The following is a 22,779-nucleotide window of genomic DNA, read 5'->3' as shown; positions in this document are numbered from 1 at the left end:
TTGCCCTCTTCTGGCCATGTTTATATATAAATGAACATCTCAAGATAACATCAGAGAGTTTTATGCTGTTCGCGTTCTATCTTTTTAACTGGAGGAAAATGTAATAACAAAATATGAAGCTTTTTTGTTTATTCTGTATTCCCATGTGAAATTTCTTTATGTTTGTTTGCTAGTATATTATCAAATGCATTCTTAAGCTTTTCTACAGAAGTAAAATAACAAGAAAACCAGGGAGTTCCATTTGGTGAGGGATGATAAGTTCAAACCAAAACTGATTTAAATTCAAACAAAATCTAAGTCTAGAATGATCATGGGTCTTATACTCGAAGAGTGGCTGTAATTGCCTAGGGAGTTGGGGAATACCACTATCACCAAAGTGACAAAACTACAAAGCCTTTATTTAGTTAACGATACAATCTATATCCATAAAAAATGTTGCATACAGTATCACTTTTATGTATTATGAGTTTCATGTCTAAACTTGTTTTATAATTTTTTGTGTGCTTTTCCTAATCGTACACTGAATTCAATTCATTTCTTTGGAAAGAAGATTTAACTAAAAGATGCTGCTATATAGGAATGAGAATACAATAAATCGTGTAAGGTCTATGGCTAATCAATGGTTGGAAATATGTGACTGTTTCATGCAGATTATTATCGACATTTCAAATCTTGATTTTATGAGAAGTGAATGTAACAATGCAAGCTAGGAAAGTGAGTTCTCTTAAGACCAACAGCTGCTTTATTGGATTTGAATTTGAAGCAACACTTACACCCTTGGGAGCAGAAGAAGGTGGCTCCTCATGCTTCTTTTCTTGTACATATTTTGGTGGTTGCAGCTCCTCTTCATTTGCTTCTTTGTCTGCCATCTCCTTCCACTTTGGTTTAGCTAGCTTATCTTCAGCATCAACAGTGGGTTGTTGTACTTCCTTTGGAATTTCACAAATTGTAGGTCTGGCACTTTCTCTCTGTGGAACTTGAGAGAATCTTGACGGAAATTCTTGTGGAATGATTGGTTTGTGAACTCCAGATATAGTTCTAGGCAAGGCTTCTTCCTTAGGTTTTTCATCTGCCAATATAATTGGCTTATCTTCCTGGCCTTTTCTCATCTCTGGCAAGCTCTGGATATCCGTCGGAACATTAATCTTTTCAGCTTCAGCAGAAGGTGTTGACTCTCCAATGATAGGAGGACCTTGCTTTACTGGTTCTTTGGTTGTATCTTCTGGTTGCTCGACTTGGTATTGAAATTGAACTTTGGACTCACTGGATGGTTCTTTCATCTCTGGAATACCAGGCTCTTGGAGTGGAGGAGTGTCTGCCAGAAGTTCTTCAGATTGACCAGAGGTATCTTCATCTTCTTTTGGAATTTCAGCAGCTCCCTAAAGCAATCATTTATACAAGTAAATGAAAGAGACACCTAAAGCACACAAGTAAGGTGGGTATTTGCAGCTATTCTATATTTTCTGCATTCCATAGGGAAGGAAATAAAAAATAGACAATATCTGATTGCTTGGACTAGGATATGTATGGTAAAAAAGTAAACCAGATGCTTTTAAACTTCTAGTACTAGATCAGTTTCTTTTAAATTTTCTCTATTCTTGCCATGTTAATGTCCAAGAGAACATCTCAAATTTCCATCAAAGAGTTTTATGCTGTTTGTGAATTGTATCTTGTTAATTGGAAGAAAATGTAATACCAAAATCCAGTTGTTTTTTTCTTGTCTATACGGTATTCCCATATGAACTTTTTCTATGTTTGTTAGTCAATATATTATCAAACGCATCCTTAAGTTTCTCTACAAAAGTGAAATAATAAGAAAACCAAGGAGTTCCATTTGATGACTGATGATACATTCAAACCAACACTGATGCAAACTCAAACATAATCTAAGCCTACAATGATCATGCGTGTTATACTTTTGAGTGGTTATAATTGCTCAAGGACCTGTGGAATACCACTATTTCTAAAGTGACTAAACTTCAAAGCCTCTATCTAGTTAGCGATGCCATCTAGATCCATAAAATGTTTTGCATACAGTATCACTTTTATGCATTATGAATTTGACATCTAAATTTATTTTCTAATTTTTTGTATTCTTTTCCCAATCATACACTTAATTCAATTCATTTCTTTGCAAAGAAAATTTAATTAAAAAACATCTGTAATATAGGAATGGGACTACAATGAATTGTATAAGGTTTATGGCTATGAATGGTTAGAAATATGTGACTGTTTCATGCAGATTATTATCGACATTTCAAATCCTGATTTAATGAGAAGGGAATGTAACAGTGCAAGCTAAGAAAGTGAGTGCTCTTATGACTAACAATTGGGTTAGTGGATTTGAACTTGAAGCAACACTTACATCTTTGTGAGCACAAGAAAGTGGCTCCTCATGCTTCTCATCTTGTACAAATTTTGGTGGTTGCATCTTCTCTTCATTTGCTTCTTTGTCTTCCTTCTCTTTCCACTCTGGTTTAACTGGCTTATCTTCAGCGTCAATAGTGGGTTGTTCCACTTCCTTTGGGATTTCACAGGTAGTAGGTCTCACGCTTTCTCTCTCTGGATCTTGAGAGAATTTTGATGGAAATTCTTGTGGAATGATAGGCTTGTGAACTCCGTATATAGTTTTAGGAAAGGCTTCTTCCTTACCTTTTTCATCTGCCAATTTTACTGGCTTATCTTCCTGGCATTTTCTCATCTCTGGCAAGCTGTGGATCTCCATAGGAACATCAATCTTTTCAGCTTCAGCAGAAGGTGTTGACTCCTCAGTGATAGTGGGACATTGCTTTGCTGGTTCTTTAGTTGTATCTTCTGGTTGCTCAACTTGGTATTGAAATTGAACTTTGGGCTCACTGGATCGTTCTATGATATCTGGAATACCAGGCACTTCAAGTGGAGGAATTTCTGCCAGTGGTTCCTCAAATCGACTAGAGGTATCTTCATCTTGTTGTGGAATTTCAGCGGCTCCCTATAGCAATCATGTATACAAGTAAATAAAAGAAACACCTAAAGCACACAAGTAAGATGGGTATCTGCAGCTATTCTATGTTTTCTGCATTCCATAGGGAAGGAAATAAAAAATAGACTGTATCCAATTGCTTGGACTAGGATATGTGTGGCAAGTGGGTAAACCATTTGCTTTTAAACTTCTTGCACTCAATCAGTTTCTTTTAAATTTGCCCTATTCTAGCCATGTTGATATCTAAATGAACATCTCAAGTTCCCATCAGAGAGTTTTGTTCTGTTTGCAAATTCTATCTTGTTAATTGGAAGAAAATGAAATACCAAATTCTACTTTTTTTTTGGTTAATACAGTATTCACATATGAAATTTCCTTATGTTTGTTAGTTAATAAATTATGATTATCAAATGCATTCTTGATTTTTTCTACAGAAGCAAAATAACAAGAAAACCAAGGAGTTCCATTTGGTGAGGGATGATATGTTCAAACCAACACCCCCCTACTATGTCGCCCTTTTTCATATTATTCTAGCAAGCTGATTCCTACTATTCTAAAGAGGGGCCCTACTATCTATAAGGTCGGTTCAAGATTCGTACTGTACCATAGTGCCCCCCCCTGCTGGGGGGGCTATAGTGATCATGGGGAAGAGATCTGGATAGTGGAGTGCAGGCCATGGTTCAGTAGTCGGGGCAACTTCGTCACTTTCGTGTACCCATCAGCAGACAACCCTTTCGAGGGTTCCTTAGGGACCGATTCACTTTGCGTAGATTGGCTGAACGTAGAAACCCTGGAACTGGCAGGCAATCATGTTTTTCACATGATTCTCGTTACTCATGTCATACGTAGGTGGGTACGTTTCTAGACCTTAATGGCTATAATCACGTACTTGGACCTAACGAAGCGCTCTCGCCTCTGCTGTATACTCGAATCTCAGCTGGAGTAAGGAAGATAAGAGAGGAGCAAATGGACAGATAGGAAGGTACAAGTCGGATCTTGGCTGAGATAGGCAGATAGGTAGGAATGAAGGCAATAGTAGATCACCGGATACGTAAGCAGCTAAACCAACACGGCTCTAATCATCAAGGTGGATGGGAACCAACAGATAGACTGGGATACTGCCATCACCTAGTTTGCTCAACACTTCACCTAGCTGATGTTGCTCAATTCCACCAACTCACCAGGCCTAGTTGCTCTCTAGACCTCCAAGTCCTTCTCAGTCTCTTCTAGGGCTTGATTCTTGACCTTTCTAAGGTATTTGCATCAAGTGTTTTTGGCTAGGAACCCTACCAATTCACAGTGCTTCCCATGTGCTCAATTATGGCTTCTTGGCTTCAAGTTGTCAAATTGACCTCCTATCATTGTGAGATGATGCAGAGGTGTGGAAGTGTCTTCTTTCATGTTTTGAATGCACTTAGGGTCCATTTGAGGTTTTTGCAATCATTAGGTTTCCTACTGATTCCAAAATCTTGCCTAGAAAAGGGCTACAAGGAATTAGCCCAATTAGGCCTTCTAAAACCAGTTTTTTAGGGCTTGAGTGAAAACGGTCCAAAAGACCCTCAAACAAGTTTGGTTTTTCTTCAATGGTTCATCTAACCTCAATAGATTTTTTTTGTTTTGGCCTCTTATACCACCATACAATATGCTAACCCCAAAATGAGGGTTTTGAAGGGTTTTCTAGGCCTCTAGCCGGCAATGAATGGTCAAATTGGGGTTTGAGTATTAAATGACCTTGTCAAAGCTTCTCCTTGCATTGGCAACTCTGTCCCAACTCCTTGGACCCCTCCAAAATCTTGGATAGTGATTTGGTACTCACCCCTACACTTTACACCACGTTTTCACCTTATTTCCTCTAGCCGGGTTGCTCTTGGACTCGCCTAGAACAAGGTGACAGTCATGCTTAAACTCTTCTCCAGCACTTTTCCCTGCATATGTACACTGTACAAGTGGTTGCCCTCCATGTCCCAACAAGCCGTGATGGCAGCACGTGTGGAACTCATGGGGCAACCATATTTACAAAAAACTGCTATATACAAGCCAAAACTGGTTGTTTGCAAACTAAAGCAAGAAAACACTAATGAACAATAACCACAAAGCTTGAAATGGAAACAACAGTACTATAACACACTAGAGAAACTCAATCCATTGCTGGATCAATGGATTCAATCCATTTTCAATTACAAAATGAGTAAAATCAAGCCAAAATGCTGCCAACTAGTCTGAAAATGAGTAGTTTCAAATTGTTGAACATACATATCACATTCTCCAACCTTGGTAACCGTGCAAGAGAGGGTACTTATAGCTTTCCCACATGTGGAGTCATCCTAAGGCATTGGACAATCCCTAACTCCATCGCTTAACCAATTCAAGACAAAAGTTGTCATGACAACTTTCAAAAGTTGTCATGACAACTTTTTGCAACTTTGCACTCTTGCACTTTTTGGTCTTTCCAACCTATGAGACCTATTCCAAGTCATCACACATGACTTTTTAAACATGCCTAAGACTAATTTAACCCTCCCTAATGCCTATACCAAGTTTTGACACTTTTGACCATCAAGAAGGTCAACTACCTACGCAAATCCACTATTTACACAAAAATGCAAACCTAAGAAGAATGAACTCAACCTAGGCCTACATTGACCCAAAACATTAACACTTGGACCCTCCTGGAGTCCTTATTCACTACTGACTTGGCTAGGGTCAGTACAAGCCAAAATTGAAAAACTAGATAGTCTAAGTCCTAGGTGCTCCTGCACCAAAACAGAATCTAAGCCTACAATGATCATGGGTGTTATACTTGAAGAGTGGTTGTAACTGCCTAGGGAGCTGGGGAATACTGTTAATGCTAAAGTGACTAAACTACAAAGCCTCTATTTGGTTAGCGATGCCATCTATATTCATAAGAAGTGTTCTATAAAAAGTGTTGCATACGATATAACTTTTATACATTATGATTTTCGTGTCTTAATTTTTTTTTATTTTTTTGTGTGCTTCTCCCAATCATACACTGAATTCAATTCATTTCTTTGCAAAGAAAATTTTATAAAAGAGCTCTGTAAAATAGGAACGAGAATACAATAAATTGTGTAAGGTCTATGGCCATTGAATGGTTGGAAATATATGACTGGTTCATGCAGATTATTTTCAGCAGTTCATTTCCTGATTTGATGAAAAGTCAATGCAACATTGCTAGCTAATGATGAGGGGAGAAACAAGAATACGAGTTGTGTAAGTTCTATGGCTAATGAAATGGTTGGAAATATATGACTGTGTTTCATGCAGATTATTAACAACAGTTCATTTCCTGATTTGATGAAAAGTCAATGCAATGGTGCAAGCTAAGGATGAGGGTAGGAACGAGAATATGATAAATTGTGTAAGGTCTATGGCTAATGAATGGTTGGAAATATGTGATTTTGTTCATGCAGATTATTGTCAAGTTAGTTTCCTGGTTTGATGATAAGTCAATACAGCAGTGCAAGCTAAGGATGAGGGGCCTCTTAGGACCAACGTCTGCTTTAGTGGATTTGAATTTTAAGCATTACTTAAATCCTTGGGAGCAGAAGAATGTGGCTCCCCATCCTTCTATTCTTGGATGGATATTGCTGGTTGCATCTTCTCTTCATTTGATTCTCTTTCTTCCCCTTCCTTTTGTTCCCACTTTGATTTGACTGGTTTATCTTCAATATCAACAGTGGGTTGTTGCATTTCCTTTGGAAGTAGTTGGTCTAGTACTTTCTTTTGCTGGAATTTGAGAGGATTTTGATAGAAATTCTTGTGGAATGATAGGTGTATGAACTTTGGAGATAGTTTTAGACAAGGGGACTTTCTCAGGTATTTCTTTTGCTGATTTGACTGTCTTATCTTCCCGCCCCTCTCTTAACTTGAGCAAGCCCTGGATATCCTTTGGAACTTCCATAATTTCAGCTTCAGTTGGAGGTGTCAATTCTTTGATGGCAATTGGATCTTGCACTCTTTTTACTGGTGTTTTAATTGTATCCTCTGGTTGCTCAACTTGGTATTGAAATTGAACTTCAGGTTCACTGGATGGTTCTGTCATGTCTGGAATACCAGGCACCTGGAGTAGAGGGATTTCTGGAAAAATTTCTTAAGATTTATCAGAGATATCTTCATCCTGTTATAGAAATTATGTGGCTTCCTATAGCAATCATTTATACAAGTAAATGAAAAGCAACTGAAATCATACAAGTTAGATGGATATCTGAAGCTATAATATGTTTTTTGAATTCCATAGGGAAGGAAACAAAATCTGTCTTATATCCAATCGCTTGTACTGGGATATGTGGCAAGTGGGTTGAACATATGTTTTTAAAATTTTCTACTGGATCAGGTGCTTTTCAATTTGTCCTACTCTGGCTATATTGATATCTTGATAAGCACGTCATGCTTTTTGTGAGAGGGCCTTGAACTCTTTGTGAATTCTATCTTGTTAATTAGAATAAAATTCAATACTCAAATCTAAAGTTCTTTTTATTTATAGTGTATGACCATGTGTAACTTTCTATATGTTTGTTAGTTATTATAATTTATGACCATATGCTGATGTAAATTCAAACAGAATCCAAGCCCACGATGATCATAGGTGTTTACTTGAGAAGTGTTGGTAATTGCCTAGGGACCTGAGGAGTACCTATAACTGAAGTGACTAAACTACAAAGGCCCTGTTTAGTGAGTGATGACATATGGATGCATGTCAAGTGTGCAATAGGATAAATTGTGCAAGTTCTATGTATAATGAATGATTGAAAATTTGCATTTCATGCAGATTATCATCAACATTTCAAATCCTGATTTGATGAAAGTGAGTGTAACAGTGCAAACTAAGAAATAGGTGCCTCTTAAGGTCAATGACTGCTTCAGTGGATTTGAATTTGAAGCAACACTTACATCCTTGGGAGCAGAAGGTGGTGATTCCTCTTGCTTATATTCTTGTCTGGATTTTGGTGGAAACCCTTGGGGAATGATAGGCATGTGAACTTCAGAGATAGCTCTAAGTAAGGCTTCTTCCTCAGGTTTTTCATTGGCTGATTTAACCGGCTTGTCTTCCTGCCCTTCTCTCACCTCTGGCAAGCTCTGGCTCTCCTTGGGAACATCCATATTTTTAACTTCAGCAGAAGGTGTTGACTCTTCGATGATAGTTGGACCTTGCTTTACTGGTGCTTTAGTTGTATCTTCTGGTTGCTCACCTTGGTATTGAAATTGAACATTGGGCTCACTGGATGGGTCTGTCATCTCTGGAGTACCAGGCACTTGGAGTGGAGGAATGTCTGCTAGAAGTTCTTTAGATTGACCAGAGGAATCTTCATCTTGTTGTAGAAATCCAATGTCTGCCTATAACAACCATGCATACAAGTAAATTAAAAATTAAAATTAAAATTAAAAAAGTCATAAAAAAGCATACAAGGTAGATGGCTATCTGCAGCTATCATATTTATTTTGAATTCCATGGGGAAGGAAATAAAAATATTATATCCAATTGCTTGGACTAGGATATGTGTGCAAGTGGGTGAACCATAGGCTTTTTAACTTATCATACCTTGTAACAATGTATCCATCTACACATGAAAAATAATGAGAAAACCAGGGAGTTCATTTGGTCATTAATGGCATGTTCAAAACATATGCTGATGTAAATTCAATGATCATGAGTGTTTACTTGAAAAATAGTTTTTAATTGCCTAGGAAGCTAAGCAGTACCAATATGACTAAAGTGACTAAACTGCAAAGCCTCTTATCTAGTGAGTGATGTCATCTATATGCATATTAAGTGCGCCATACAGTATCACTTCTATGCATTATGAAATTCATGTCTAAATTTATTTTCAAAATTTTGGTGTACTTTTTCCATTAATATGCTGAATTCAATTCATTTCTTTGCAAAGAAAATTTTGATTTAAAAAAAAAGTGACATAGGAACAAGATAATAGTAAATTGTCCAAGGCCTATGGGTAAAGGATGGTTGGAAGTCTGTGTTCCATGCAGATTATTATCAACCTTTCATATCCTGTTTTGATGAAAAGTCAATGCAACAGTGCAAGCTAAAGTAAGCGGGGCCTCTTAGGACAAATGTTTGCTTTATTGGATTTGGATTTTAAAGCAATACTTACATCCTTGGGAGCAGAAGAAGATGGCTCCCCATCCTTTTCTTTATGTATGAATGTTGGTGGTTGCATCGCTTCTTCATTTGATTCTTTGTCTTCTCTCTCTTTTTCTTCCCGCTTTGGTTTGACTAGCTTGTCTTCAACCTCGACAGTGGATTTTTGCATTTCTCCTTGTGGAATGTTAGGTGCATGAACTTCTAAGATAGTTTTAGGCAAGGCTACTTCATGAGGAACTTCTTTTGCTGATTTAACTGGTTTATCTTCCTGCCCTTTTCTCACCTCTGGCAATATCTGGATATCCTTAGGAACTTCCATCTTTTCAGCTTTAGTAGGAGGTGTTGACTCTTCAATGGCAGTCGGACCTTGCACTGTTTTTACTGTTGTTTTAATTGCATCCTCTGGTTGATCAACTTGGAATGGAACTTCAGGCTCACTGGATGGTTCTGTCATCTCTGGAACACCAGGCACTTGGAGTGGAAGGATGTATGTCGGAAGTTCTTTAAATTGACCAGGGATTTCTTCACCTTCTTGTTGAAATTCAGTGGCTCCCTGCAGAAATCATGAATACAAGTAAATGAAAAAACACCTGAATGCATACAAGTAAATGAAGAAAACACTCAAATGCATACAAGTTAGACAGGTATTTAAATTCCAAGGGAAGGAAATAAAATAAATGTTCTACCCAATTGCTTGGACTAGGATGTGTGGCAAGTGAGTAAATCATATGTTTATAGATTTTTGTACTAGATCCAGTGCTTTTAAAAATGCCCTATTCTGGTTATGTTGATATCTAAAAGGCCATTCAAGTTTCTAGTTTGTTGATTGAACAAAAAAATGCAGTAGTAAAATCTGATTTTTTGGGTGGGGGATTGGGTTTATAGTGGGTGCCCATATGAACTTTATTTATGTTTGTTAGTTAATGTGTTATACAGTGCCTTCTTAAATGTTTCTACAGCAATACAATAATAAGAAAATCTGGGAGTTTCATTTGACGAGCAATGGTATGTGCAGACCATAAGCTGATGCAAATTTGAACAAAATCTAAGCCCAAGATGATCATGAATGCTTGCGTGAAAAGTGGTTGTAATTGCCGTCAAGGGTGGATAATAATAAATGACTTGAGGGAATAAACCAGAGTGAAATCATGAAACCACACAGTTTTACAGCCCAATTTAAAACCAGGGCTTTTGCCAAGTAATATGGAACTTTTAACCTCCCATTTCTGTATTGAAGCGAGCTTGATAGTGCAGTGTGTATTGTTTCATTCTCCTTACATATAAATGTATGGATGTGCCTAGAACACCAAAATGGTCCAGAGGTCTGTTGAAGTATGATGTGAAGAATTTACATAGTGTCAACGCATTTGTCACAGATAAAGAGAGGCAAAGAGTGAAAGCCATGAATGACAAATATTAAAGGGAAAGGGACACCGAATCACATTCGACCATGTCTCATAAATTTATCAAGGAAGTATGTAGGAATGTTGAAAAGTCCTACACATTCATAAATAATGTAGGAGACAGCTTTGAAAATCGCCTGACAAACCATAATTAAAAACAAAAGAATGCAGTTGCCATAAAAGAAATCAATTAGAAAAATCACTGTCTGATAAATTGCGGCATCTTATTGGTAACGTCAAATATTCATTTGTTTTTTAATGTGGCCCAAAAGAGTGAGATGATATCAAGATCTTGCATTCCAAATCCACAAAATTTGTTTAGTTTGTTATAAAGTATTCTTTTGCAGTGGTAAAACTAAAGTAAAGCTAAAATATGTATTTGACTGATTCTTTTAAAGATTTTCTTATTTTTCAGAATAGAAGGGTACGTGAGGCAGTGGGCTTGTAACTGCAGCCTTAAAAGCTGATTTCAGCTCCTCTGCATTGAAATTATTCTCTTCTATTATTCGGATTGTTAAAGTTGCTCTTTTACTGTTGATTGAATAAAAAAATCAATTGAATAACGCAAGTTGTGCCTTTAGCTAGCCCTAAAACTAATCTCACGTTCTTTCATAGCTTTTATACGTTCTCAATTATTCCGGTCGGGCGATTAAATAACACAAAAGTGGCTTTCTATCAACACAACTCATTTCATTAACTACGTAAAAGATGGACGCTGCATTTTAAATTGCTCATCAAAGATCCCCAAAAATTTTAAACAAAAAATAAAGACAAATATAGACTTATCACAGAATGCCACTTAGACGTGAGAAGATGACATTTTATTGAGATGTGTAGGTGCATTGAGCCTGGCTATTTGATCCAGCTCTTATCCTCCCTGAATCCGTTAACAGTTTTGACTACTGCATAAGCGGCACCAAAGCCGGCACCTGCTTTTGTTGTCATTTCTAATATTGGCATTAATTCACTTACTATAGTTTTCGGTGGCGCCTTGGGAGTCTCCGGAGGACTGCGTTGAGGAGTAGATGGAGGTGTTGGTTCAGGAGGAGGTGTTTCCGGAGGAGAAGGTGGAGGTGGTGGTGGAGGAGGAAGTGGAGGTGGTGTTGGTTTAGGAGGAGGTGGAGGTGTTGGTTGAGGAGGAGGAGGAGGTGGAGGTGGAGGTGGAGGTGGTGGTGGTGGTGGTGGTGGTGGAGGAGGAGGAGGAGGTGGAGGTGGAGGTGGTGGTGGTGGTGGAGGTGGAGGTGGTGTTGGTTTAGGAGGGGGAGGGGGTGGTGGAGGTGTTGGTTTAGGAGGGGGCGGTGGGGGTGGTGGAGGAGGTGTTGGTGATGGAGGAGGAGGTGGTGGTGGCAGTGGTGGAGCTGTTGGTTTAGGAGGAGGAGGAGGTGGCGGCGGAGGAGGAGGCGGTGGTGGAGGAGGTGGAGGTGGCGGAGGAGGAGGAGGAGGTGGTGGAGGTGGAATTGGAAGTTGAATAGGAGGAGGCGGCAGAGGTATTGGTTCAGGAGGAGGAGGGGGGCGTGGTGCAGGTGGAGGTAGGGGAGGCGGTAGAGATGGTGGTTCCTCTTTCACCACAATGGGAACTTGTTCTGGAGATTGAGGTGGGGGGCTGGGACACTCGTCGGTTGGCATTTCAATCACCTCGGGAAATTGCAATTCTCGTTCTTCTTGTTGCATCGGCTGAGGTGGTGCTTGGGGCGGTGGAGGAGCAGGGACCTCTGTAACAATTATCTGCCTGGCCTCACCAGGCCTCAACTTAGGCATAAGAATATACAATGCACGCCTTTCAAAGCTCCCAGTGATGGTGTCCAAATTGACATCATCGGGTATTCCAAAAGATTTTCTAAATCTGATACGCCTGTATTCTTTTCTGTGCCACGTCCACCTCGCCATCACCATCTCTTCTACTATTCTTTCTCCACTTAATATCAGAGTACCCGAATTATTAATATCCACTCTTACATTTTGCTTGGAAAATCCTTCAACAACCAAAAACCAACTCAGAATTCCCTATCTTTTCCTTCTTAAGTACTATAAATGGGAAGATAACTAGAAAGATTGTGGGTACCTGGGAGTTGAGCCACCAGTAAGTAAGAATGAGGGCTCTCTGTGATTTCGACGTGAGGATCGATCTCTTCGACTGAATATGAGTCTGGATCGTCATGATCAGGAGGATTAGGAGGAGGAAGATCTTCTCTGTCCCTGTTACGGGCAATACTTAATTCCAACCTCACATCCATTTCGTTTACTGCTTGCACTGACAAAAAAAATACACAGAAAAAATAACAGCAAATTAGCATCAACTACAAAGACGATTATTATAGAACTAGAAACAAGAAAGCAGGCGCCTGCAACAATAAAATGCTTTTGCTTTCGCTTTTGCATATCTTGGTGATTCTGCCTACACAAATATGGGTCCCAAAAGCAAATTTATATCCCTTTTACAAAACTTCCGTGTTGATTTTCTAAAGAAACTAGTCACCACAAGAATTTTTCAAAATCAACGTGTATCTGCTCTCTTACAAAGTTCACATTCCGAGAAATAGAATTCAAATTTTTGAACTTTGTCCTTGATTTGATTTGTAAAGCTAAAGTAAATACATTTTCCCTACCAAACTCTTTTCAGAATGAGGACCGAAGGTTTTGCCTCCAACCTTTCAAATTCTAACGAATGATTAATTTGGAGAATCTTCTTTTCGCTCAAGATTAGTAAAAATACAGAGGACATATTATTAAAATATATTAGATTTTTAATGAGGAGTTATAGTGAAAGATGTAATGTTAAAGAAGAAAATGGACATCATTTAGTATTCTAAAAAGAGTGTGCATTTACTATCTTTTGATTTCATAGATATTATTCAAAATATTTTTCATTTCTTTTCTTTTATTTAAAAAAATGAATTTTTTTTATAATAGCATTGCAAACCATTAAAAATTTAAGGAAAAAAATCTTATGATATAGAAAAAGTTATGTAATGAATAACAAATCATCTTGAATTCTTCTTATCATTACAATCTTAATTCTTGGTAAAATGTAATAACTATATCCTTACCGGTTATCAAGACTTATATTTCTTCATGCATTGCCTTCTATTATAGCTCCCAATCTCATATTTCATCTTCAAAACATCATTGAGTGTTTCAATAACTTGCATCCATTAGAACACATAAAAATCTTACACAAATGGTGATCAGTAACTCTTAAATTTCATAGCTATTAATATATTGATTGGGTAATTTTTAATGGAAACTAATAATAAATTTATAATGTAGAAAATTGTAAATAAATAAGGTGATTTTAATAAATATGATGAGCATAATCTAATTTAGAGTCTTGATAAATCATGTCATATTTTTGAAATCTAGAAATAACAAAAATAAATTTACTTAGTTAATTTTTGTGGTTAAGAGATAGTTGTTTATTGTGATGATCATAAAAAAATTATTTGTTAATTAGTATTTCAACTTTCTATATATTGGAAATATAACAATGATTTATTTATTTTATTTTTATTGTTAGAAGGTTTTATATCAAACCTTCAATTGTTTAGCTACCTAATACACGAATAGGAATCACACTCAGAATTTAGCTAGGTCAAAGTCACACTATGAGATTAAACTTTGTTCATAGGAATGATTTAAGCAACATAGGAATAAATTGATAGAATATGTGCTTGGAAATCTATTCATTGTTGCCTTATAAATATCCAAATTTCTTAAGGTAATATGTTTAGATACTATTGAGGTTCTATCTAGCTTGATAGATGAATGAATTCTAATAGGTTAAACCCCTTAGTGAGTCAAATTTATGACAATGGAAAAAAATAAAGACCACATTTGCAAACACATAGGAGGCCTTCATTATGATAGATTTTTTTAATATAATTTAGAATTGAACTATACTCTTATAATCTATCTTATGAAATTAATTAAACATTGAATATCTTTAAATACCATGACATAGTATACTCATACAATCTAGCTTATGAAATTAAGTAAACATTGAATATCTTTAAATATCATGACATAGCAACATGTTGCATGAAATGTGTTTTAAGTTAGCTCATAATAACTAGTAGGAGGTAAGAAAGTTTGAATTTGAACTTTGTGCCTCAAGATTAAAAAATGACAATCCCAAATAATATGTAAATAAACCATGGGAATAAAAGTGAGGATCTCAAGGTAGAAAGTAAATGTATGAAAATAAGTGCGGGTGGGGATATAATATGGAAATGAAAGTAACAAATATAGAAAAATCAGTGTAAAGAGGATGAGATGAAGATGTATAGGGATTGGTCCATGGGCTTCGCATAAGAGTTTGTCACTTTTCAAATCTTATTGCATAAGTTGCTCTCATCAAGGTGGGGCACAAAACTAAATGAAAAATGATACAAATATGCTTATTTCACCATTATATTTCCCCCCTGCTTTGATGTGTGTGCAAATATTAACATAAGAATGCATTTCAAAATATATGGACTTTCTTAGCTAATCATGAAAGTAAATATTTAGGCACTCATAAAAGGATATCAATTTAAGTGACAACACAATAATATGTCCCACTTTTCAAATATTATTGGGCCACTAAAATCATCTTCAACCTTCATCAAATTTTATCAATTATAACAAACAAAATATAAGAATTTAAGGATGATATAAATTGATGATTTGTGGAATTTTATATGTAGATTCAATTTGTAATTTTTAAAACTAATTTAATATTTTATTCGATCAGTTTTGAATAATATTTCTATTATTTTTTATTGAGTAACATTATACATAATACATAACTTGAACTTACATAATCATCTTTTATGGTTTCTTAGACATTTATCATAACTCCAATGCCAATGCCTAGTGCATAATTTTTTTGGCAATTTTTATTGAATATTTTGTTATTTTAAATTGGTAATAAATTTCAGACCTATGTTTTACTAAAAAAATCTTTGCGCACATAATAAAATTATTATTTTTTCCTTTTAGTTCAATTTGCAATGAATTTTTTTAGAATTTTGGAGCATCATTTGTTATTATTTCCTATTTCTTGAATAAGGTCTTTTTTAATAATAGAATTATGTTGATTATGAAATTTAAAACATAATACACATTATATTTTTTAGAAATCTAACATCAAGTGCTACATTCCTGTATAATTTTGTTTTTAGATGACTTCATTTGACCCCTAAAAATGTGACACAAATTGATATGTTTGTCAATATGTGGATATGAGTGAAGGAGGGTGCATTAGAGGCTCCACAAAATGGGAAATAGGGTTCAATCTAAGGAAGGGGGTTTAGATCTACCCCCATGGATTAGATAGAACCTCCCATGCCTTTTTCAATCTTGACATGTTTTTAAGGCAAAAATCAAGGTTGGCCTATTAGTGGATCCATTATTTTGCTTCAAGCCATTTGTATATAGTAAAAAATAATATTTGAATTGTTCTTATCATTAGTGGTTTAGTGAATCCTATAAAATAGGAAAATGTATGTAATGAGTAACATCTCAGACATATCAAAATGAGTGCAAACTACTTAATTATCTAGGAGGAGATAAGAAAAAAGAATAAAATCTTGCATGTCTAGAAATTGGTATTGAAAAATCCACATGGTGTGCAATGTGGTCATGTGTTAAAATTCCAAACAATGTGAGTAATGTGATAAAATTCTATATGATGCATCACATGATAAAATACAATACAATTTAACATTTAATACAAGTTTGTGCAATGTGGCCATGTGACAACGATATGATTCTATGTGATGCAAGAACAAAATACAATAGAAATACATTTGAAATGTTGACAAGTCTCTTTCATACAATAACATATTATTTGAAATCTCAATCTTAAGCATAGAAAGTATTATTAATGAATATGCTACCTCTAATAAGTTGCATCCAATCGATGTGATATTGGAGGAGAGGAAAAAATATATTTATGATAATGATAATAATAATACCAACAATGTAATGAAATAAGATATGAACAGGTAATCATGTTGGCATTGTGTTGTCGTTGATGTCAAGTGATATAAAAGGACAACCGGTATGGGAGTATTATTGACATGAAGTCATTGATGTCAACTAAGTGTTGCAGGTCACTGGTAAAGAAGAAGAATGTAATTCAAAGGAATGACCATTAGAGTCATAGTTGAGTCATCGATACACAAATTAGTGTCTGACTTGTGTGGGAGATATGGACATGAGACCGATATGATATAATAATCGGTACATGATGACATCTGTGAGTGGGAAAGATATTGAGTTGTTGTTTGTGATGAAGAGGCAAAATGTTACCTAACTCACACCAACACATGAGGAGAAGTATGTACAAGTCATCGGTATGTTGTGTGGATGCAGAACAACAGGACTCCCACCAGATAGAGATGCAGTCACCATGTGAAGAGATGACTGACAGTGAATGTACCCACACTGGATCATGAGTGCATTGCAGGATGTAGATGATAAGAACTCACTCCCACCGGTAAGTGGAGCTTAACACCTATTATGCAAAGTGTGCATTTTAGTTCTGTGAGATAAGGAAGATAAGGTAACGGTAGGTGTTTGAAGGTTCTCACCGGATCTAACTTGTGAAACAAAAGGATGTCTCAAGTGCATGAATTCATGGATATGCACTGGACCGACATAGAAGGCATGATAAGCCACTGGGACAATAAAAGAAGAGTAGAAAAGTGATGAGTTTGTCACCATGATAAACTGACTGAGATGATGACCAGTTTGATGATGAAGAAGGCAAAGTGGAGCAGCTGCAAAGATAGAGAATGCAATCGGTATGCAGATGCCTTAAGTGGAATCAATTGAAGGTTGATGACATGGTGTCATCAGGATGGCTACCGATGAGTATGAGAACCAGTGAGAGAGCAAGGAGGCTAAGTAATGTGCTCCTACCTAATATAAATGAGCATGCTATGGATAGATCTGTCTGGTGACTAGTTAAGGTGGTCTACCGACAGATCAACAAAGTATAGACATGATGGTTATTAATTTAAACCCTAGGTATGATAATCAGATTTATCTTATTAAATTATGCCCTGGTTTGTATTAGATTTGCAGTAGTTTAGTGAACCAACATGCATTAAATTGTGCCCTAGATTGCAATCAGATTAGTAGAACTTAGTAAGACAACATAAATCAGAAATATGATAGAAGACAAACAAGCATACCCTGGGAAAACCACCAAGGAGGAAAAACCTAGCATGAAAGACCCACAAGTCAGATTATATATTCTCCTCTAAATAACAATACAATACTTAGCTCGAATCTGATCTTGACATATCAGATCTGTCCTTGTATGCTTCAATGACTTGCCTCAAGATATGCTATGTCCCCTTGGACAATATTACACCAAACTGAATAATTTGCCCTCTTCCTTAGGTTTGCACAACAGAGATAATTTGCATTCTGATTTAATTTGAACTTGATGATGTTGACTTGCAAAATGATCTTTATTTATATGCCTCTTTACTTTATTAAGGTTGGCCCTTTCTTGAAGTCGACCTCCTTATATTTTAGGCGCTAATGTTATTTGGTGCAATATTTAATTGATGTGTTTTTAGCGTGGATTTAGGATGGGGCCACATTAGGGTAGGACCTGATCCTAAAGGAGTTCGGATGTTGCCTTAAGGCAATCCGAACCCCTATACCCTAGTTACAATCAACACTCCCTCTTAACTAGGGAGGAGGAGAATACATAATCTAAACCTTTTCCGTTCCATCTAGCACACAAGCATAGAATTACATCTTCCACCTAGCACACAAGCATAGGATGGTTCTAGCACACAAGCATAGAAAGTGTAATACATCAGTGGGTCTTTACATTATTACAACTATCCATCTAGCACACAAGCATAGATTGGATGAAATTCATTCTTGCACACAAGCAAAGAATGATTTAAAGTGCTACCAATAGTCACTGAGATTGAAGCTCCCTCTCAATCAGGGTTCCGTTTTCCATGACACCAAGTCTATCTCTGAAGTACTCGAACTTCACTCTGGATAAAGGTTTGGTGAGGATGTCAGCAATCTGTTCATCCGTGCTAATGTACTTTAGATGAATGGCACCTCTCTGCACCATATCCCGAATGTAATGATAGTGAGTTTCCACATGTTTGGACCGATCATGAAATACAGGATTTACTGACATCTTTATACAGCTTTGATTATCACAATGAATGGTGGTAGGATCATTGACTTGACCAAATAATCCAACAAGGAGCTTACGAAGCCACACTGCTTCTCTGGATGCAACAGATGCGACAATGTACTCAGCTTCTGCAATGCTTAATGCTACCGAAGATTGCTTTCTGCATGCCCAAGAGATCACTGCGGAGCCCAAGTTGAAGCAGATGCCTGAAGTGCTTTTCCTGTCCTTGACAATTCCTGCCCAATCTGAATCTGAGTAGCCTTTCAAGAGGATTGGGGTATTAAGTGAATACTTCAGCCCATAACCAATCGTGCCACGTAGGTATCTTAGAATGTGCTTGGTAGCAACCAGGTGAACATGTTTAGGTGAGCTCATGAACTGACTGAGAGCATTCACAGCATAACAGATATCTGGCCTAGTATTGACTAGGTACATTAGGGAGCCAATCAACTGCCTGTACTCATAAGGATCTGCAAAATCCGAGTTAGCTGCAGAAACACTTAACTTCTTTAAGTTAGATTCCATAGGAGTATGCATAGGTTTATAGTCTATCATTCTAAATCTTTTCAAAATATCAATAGTGTATTTTCCTTGACTTAGAAAGATTTCATTAGCTCTTTGCCATACTTCTAACCCTAGGAAGTAGTGCATTAGACCTAAATTCTTCATTTCAAATTCTGAGACTAATTCCTTTTTACATCTTATGATTAATTTATTTTCACCCGTGAGAAATAAATCATCTACATAAAAAACTAAAATAAGCATCTCATCATTATAAATTTTCAAGTAAATGTTAGCATCAGCATCATTCTTGGAAAACCCTAGACTTAGTAAGTACTTATCAATTCTTTCATACCAAGCGCGAGGAGCTTGTTTGAGCCCATATAAGGCTTTCTTCAACCTACAAACATGAGAATCTCTTTTATGGATTACATAACCTTCTGGTTGCTCAATATAGACTTCCTCCTCAATGACACCATTAAGGAAGGTTGTCTTAACATCCATTTGATGCAGCTCCCAACCTTTGGTTGCAACAATAGCTATTATAGACCTAATAGAGGTATATCTAGCAATAGGGGCAAAGGTTTCTTCATAATCTATTCCTTCCTTTTGAGAAAAACCACGAGCTACAAACCTAGCTTTATATTTTTCAATACTACCATCAGCATTATGTTTAATTTTAAACAACCATTTAGAGGAAACGACAAACTTACCTTTGGGTCTGGGTACAATGTCCCAGACATCATTCTTGATGATAGACCCATACTCTTCATCCATGGCTAATTTCCAAGCATGATGGGACATAGCTTCTTCGATATTGTGGGGTTCAGACTCAATTATATTGCACATCACAGAAATGTAGTTGGCGTGATTTTGGACACTCTTGCTATTTCTAAAGGTTCCTCTGGGAGCAGCAAACCCTTCAGCATCTTGAATTGTATTTCTAACCCAAAGTGGTCTCTTCTTGCAGACCACAATATCCTGAGGTATATTGGTAGATTGCATGGGTTCTGATGAGTCATTCTGAACTTCCTGATCTGGAAGATTAGTAGACTCCTCCTGTAACTCAGGGTTAGCATCAACAATTGAATCTTGTTTTTCCATTACCATATCATCATTGTTGATTAATAAACCTTTAGATCTTTTGAAAGCAATATCTTCTTCAAAAGTTACATCTCTACTTACCTCAACATACCTTTGACCTGAAATGTAGATCCTGAAGGCTTTGGAAGATTCGTTGTATCCTACTAGGATGCCTTTCTTTCCAGATGGATCTAGCTTGGTTCGTTTTTCTTTAGGCACATGAACATACACAGGGCTTCCGAATATCCTTAGGTGATTGATGTCTGGTTTGATCCCTGAAAAGGCTTCTTCCAGTGTCACATACTTTAGGACTCGATGAGGACATCTATTCTAAATATAAACTGCGGTTTTGGATGCTTCTGCCCACAGAAAAGGTTGCAAGTCTTGATCATGTATCATGGCTCTTGCAGCTTCAACAATGTTCCTGTTCTTTCTTTCAGCAACTCCATTTTGCTAAGGGTTGTAGGGAACACAAAACTCCCTCTTAATTCTTGCTTTAACACAAAAGTCATAGAAGCTACCTGAGGTGTATTCACCTCCATTGTCAGACCTCAAACATTTAGTTTGATTTCCTGTAGTATTTTCAACTAAGGCTTTGAATTCTTTAAATCGGTTTAGGACTTCTTCAGACTCTTTAGTTTTAAGAAAATAGATCCATGTTTTCCTAGAGAAATCATCTATGAAGATAACATAATATAGGAAACCTCTAGGAGATGCTACTGACATAGGCCCACATAAATCTGAATGAATAAGCTCTAACTTTTCTTTAGCCCTACTATCACTTTTATGAAAGGGATTCTTTACATTATTACCCATTGCACAACCTTTACAAGCATCATCATGAGATAAACTGAGATTACGCATACCTTTGACCATTTTACCGAGAGTGGGAAGAGCTTGAAAGTGGAGATGACCCAATCTTCTATGCCATAGCTCGCATGATTCAGGGGTCTCATGAGTGAGAGCTTGAATTGGATTAGCTGCAAGCTTATATAAACTATCACATCTATTTCCAATAATACGAGCAGATTTGAAGTTAGATTTCTTAGACCAAGAGAGTACTTTCCCTTCAGAAAATGCTATTTGCAAACCCTTATCTTCTAACCGAAATGGAAATAAGATTTTTTTTAATACCAGGTACAAATAAAATATCACAGAATTGTAAGGAAATACTAGAATCTAGTTTTAAAGAGGTAGTGCCAGAACCTTTCACCGAGTATCGAGCATCATCACCGATTACTACATGAAGATTGGTGTCCTTTTCAATAAGATCTGAGAGATGCTCACGAAATCCTGAGATGTGTCTGGAGGCACCACTATCAAGTATCCATGTATTGTTGTCTGTAGGAACATTGCTGGAAAGAGCAGAGATAAGAAGGTAGTCTTCACTTTGTTCGGCAACTTCATTTAAGTTAGCTTCCCTTTCCTTTGGGTCATTTTGACAATCTCTGGCATAGTGACCATACTTATCACATCTGAAGCAACAAATGTGAGAGGAATCTCTTGACTTTTTCCTTGGATCATAGGAGGAGGATCTAAAATCTTTGCTTCTCTTTTCTTTCTTCCAATGACCACCTTTCCTAGATTTAGATAAGAGAACATGATTATCTTTGAGAGAGTTTTTGAATTTTCCTCTTACCTCAATTCGAGATTCCTCTTTGATGCAATCAGATTGAAGACACTCAAAGTTGGGACGATCAGCTCTTCCACCAATGCTACGAATGAATGGTTCCCATTCATCTGGTAGACCATTTAATGCAATCATAACAAGGTCTTTATCTGAGATTTGGTAGTCAAGAGTGCTTAGCTTGTCCTTTAGTTCATTGATCTTCATGAAGTAGGCTATGATTGAATCTTCTTCTTTCATTTTTATGTCTAGAAGTTGCTATCTTAGGGCAAGAGCCCTGCTGAGATTGTTGACTTCATAGATCCCTTCCAAGTGTTTGATCATTTCTCTGGCAGATGTAAACTTTGATATGATAGTGACAAGATGATTCTTGACGGACTCAATTATGATCCTTCTAGCCTTGAGGGAATTTTTCTTGAACAGTTTCAGCTCTTCAACATCTTCTGGAGGAGACAACCTTTCTTCTTCTACAAATTTCAGTAGGTCATTTTCTTCAAGGATCAACAAAATATGAACTTTCCAAGCAGCAAAGTCAATGGCTCCCTCAAGCCTATCTTCATCCTTTAAACCTGACATCTTTAATCTGAACACAAACAACAACTATATGCAACAATTGATCTGCTAAAATCAGAAGTTAGTAACACCTAGAGCTCTGATACCATGTTAATTTAAACCCTAGGTATGATAATCAGATTTATCTTATTAAATTATGCCCTGGTTTGTATTAGATTTGCAGTAGTTTAGTGAACCAACATGCATTAAATTGTGCCCTAGATTGTAATCAGATTTGCAGAACTTAGTAAGACAACATAAATCAGAAATATGATAGAAGACAAACAAGCATACCCTGGGAAAACCTCCAAGGAGGAAAAAACCAACATGAAAGACCCACAGGTCAGATTATATATTCTCCTCTAAATAACA

The 22,779-nt window shown here is 36.7% G+C and overlaps 1 protein-coding gene and 1 long non-coding RNA gene across 10 annotated transcripts in view; one reads left to right on the top strand and one right to left on the bottom strand.

The window, feature by feature from the left end:
* LOC131078367 (uncharacterized) overlaps nt 1-7,667 on the top strand; it is a 59,218-nt gene extending 51,551 nt beyond the window's left edge. For 3 of the 6 annotated variants that reach the window (XR_009371811.1, XR_009371810.1, XR_009371807.1), the window contains 2 exons: nt 651-1,435; nt 6,103-7,667. This is a non-coding gene — a long non-coding RNA (uncharacterized LOC131078367). The remainder of the gene's footprint in view (nt 1-650; nt 1,436-6,102) is intronic. The other 3 variants (XR_009371806.1, XR_009371808.1, XR_009371809.1) reach the window with 3 other exon arrangements.
* LOC131078366 (uncharacterized) overlaps nt 1-12,868 on the bottom strand; it is a 59,537-nt gene extending 46,669 nt beyond the window's left edge. For 2 of the 4 annotated variants that reach the window (XM_058016040.2, XM_058016041.2), the window contains exons 1-6: nt 12,549-12,868; nt 11,459-12,459; nt 9,094-9,636; nt 7,874-8,317; nt 2,366-2,971; nt 774-1,379 (exon numbers count right to left, since the gene is read on the bottom strand). In XM_058016040.2, the coding sequence (XP_057872023.2) occupies nt 774-1,379; nt 2,366-2,971; nt 7,874-8,317; nt 9,094-9,636; nt 11,459-12,459; nt 12,549-12,780 (3,432 nt within the window). In that variant the 5' untranslated portion in view covers nt 12,781-12,868. The remainder of the gene's footprint in view (nt 1-773; nt 1,380-2,365; nt 2,972-7,873; nt 8,318-9,093; nt 9,637-11,458; nt 12,460-12,548) is intronic. The other 2 variants (XM_058016042.2, XM_058016043.2) reach the window with 2 other exon arrangements.
* Between the last annotated feature and the right edge of the window lie 9,911 nt (nt 12,869-22,779).

This window comes from Cryptomeria japonica, chromosome 3, assembly GCF_030272615.1.
Source record: "Cryptomeria japonica chromosome 3, Sugi_1.0, whole genome shotgun sequence".
In the NCBI taxonomy this organism is placed as follows: domain Eukaryota; kingdom Viridiplantae; phylum Streptophyta; class Pinopsida; order Cupressales; family Cupressaceae; genus Cryptomeria; species Cryptomeria japonica.
This window is presented reverse-complemented; position numbering and strand designations above follow the sequence as displayed.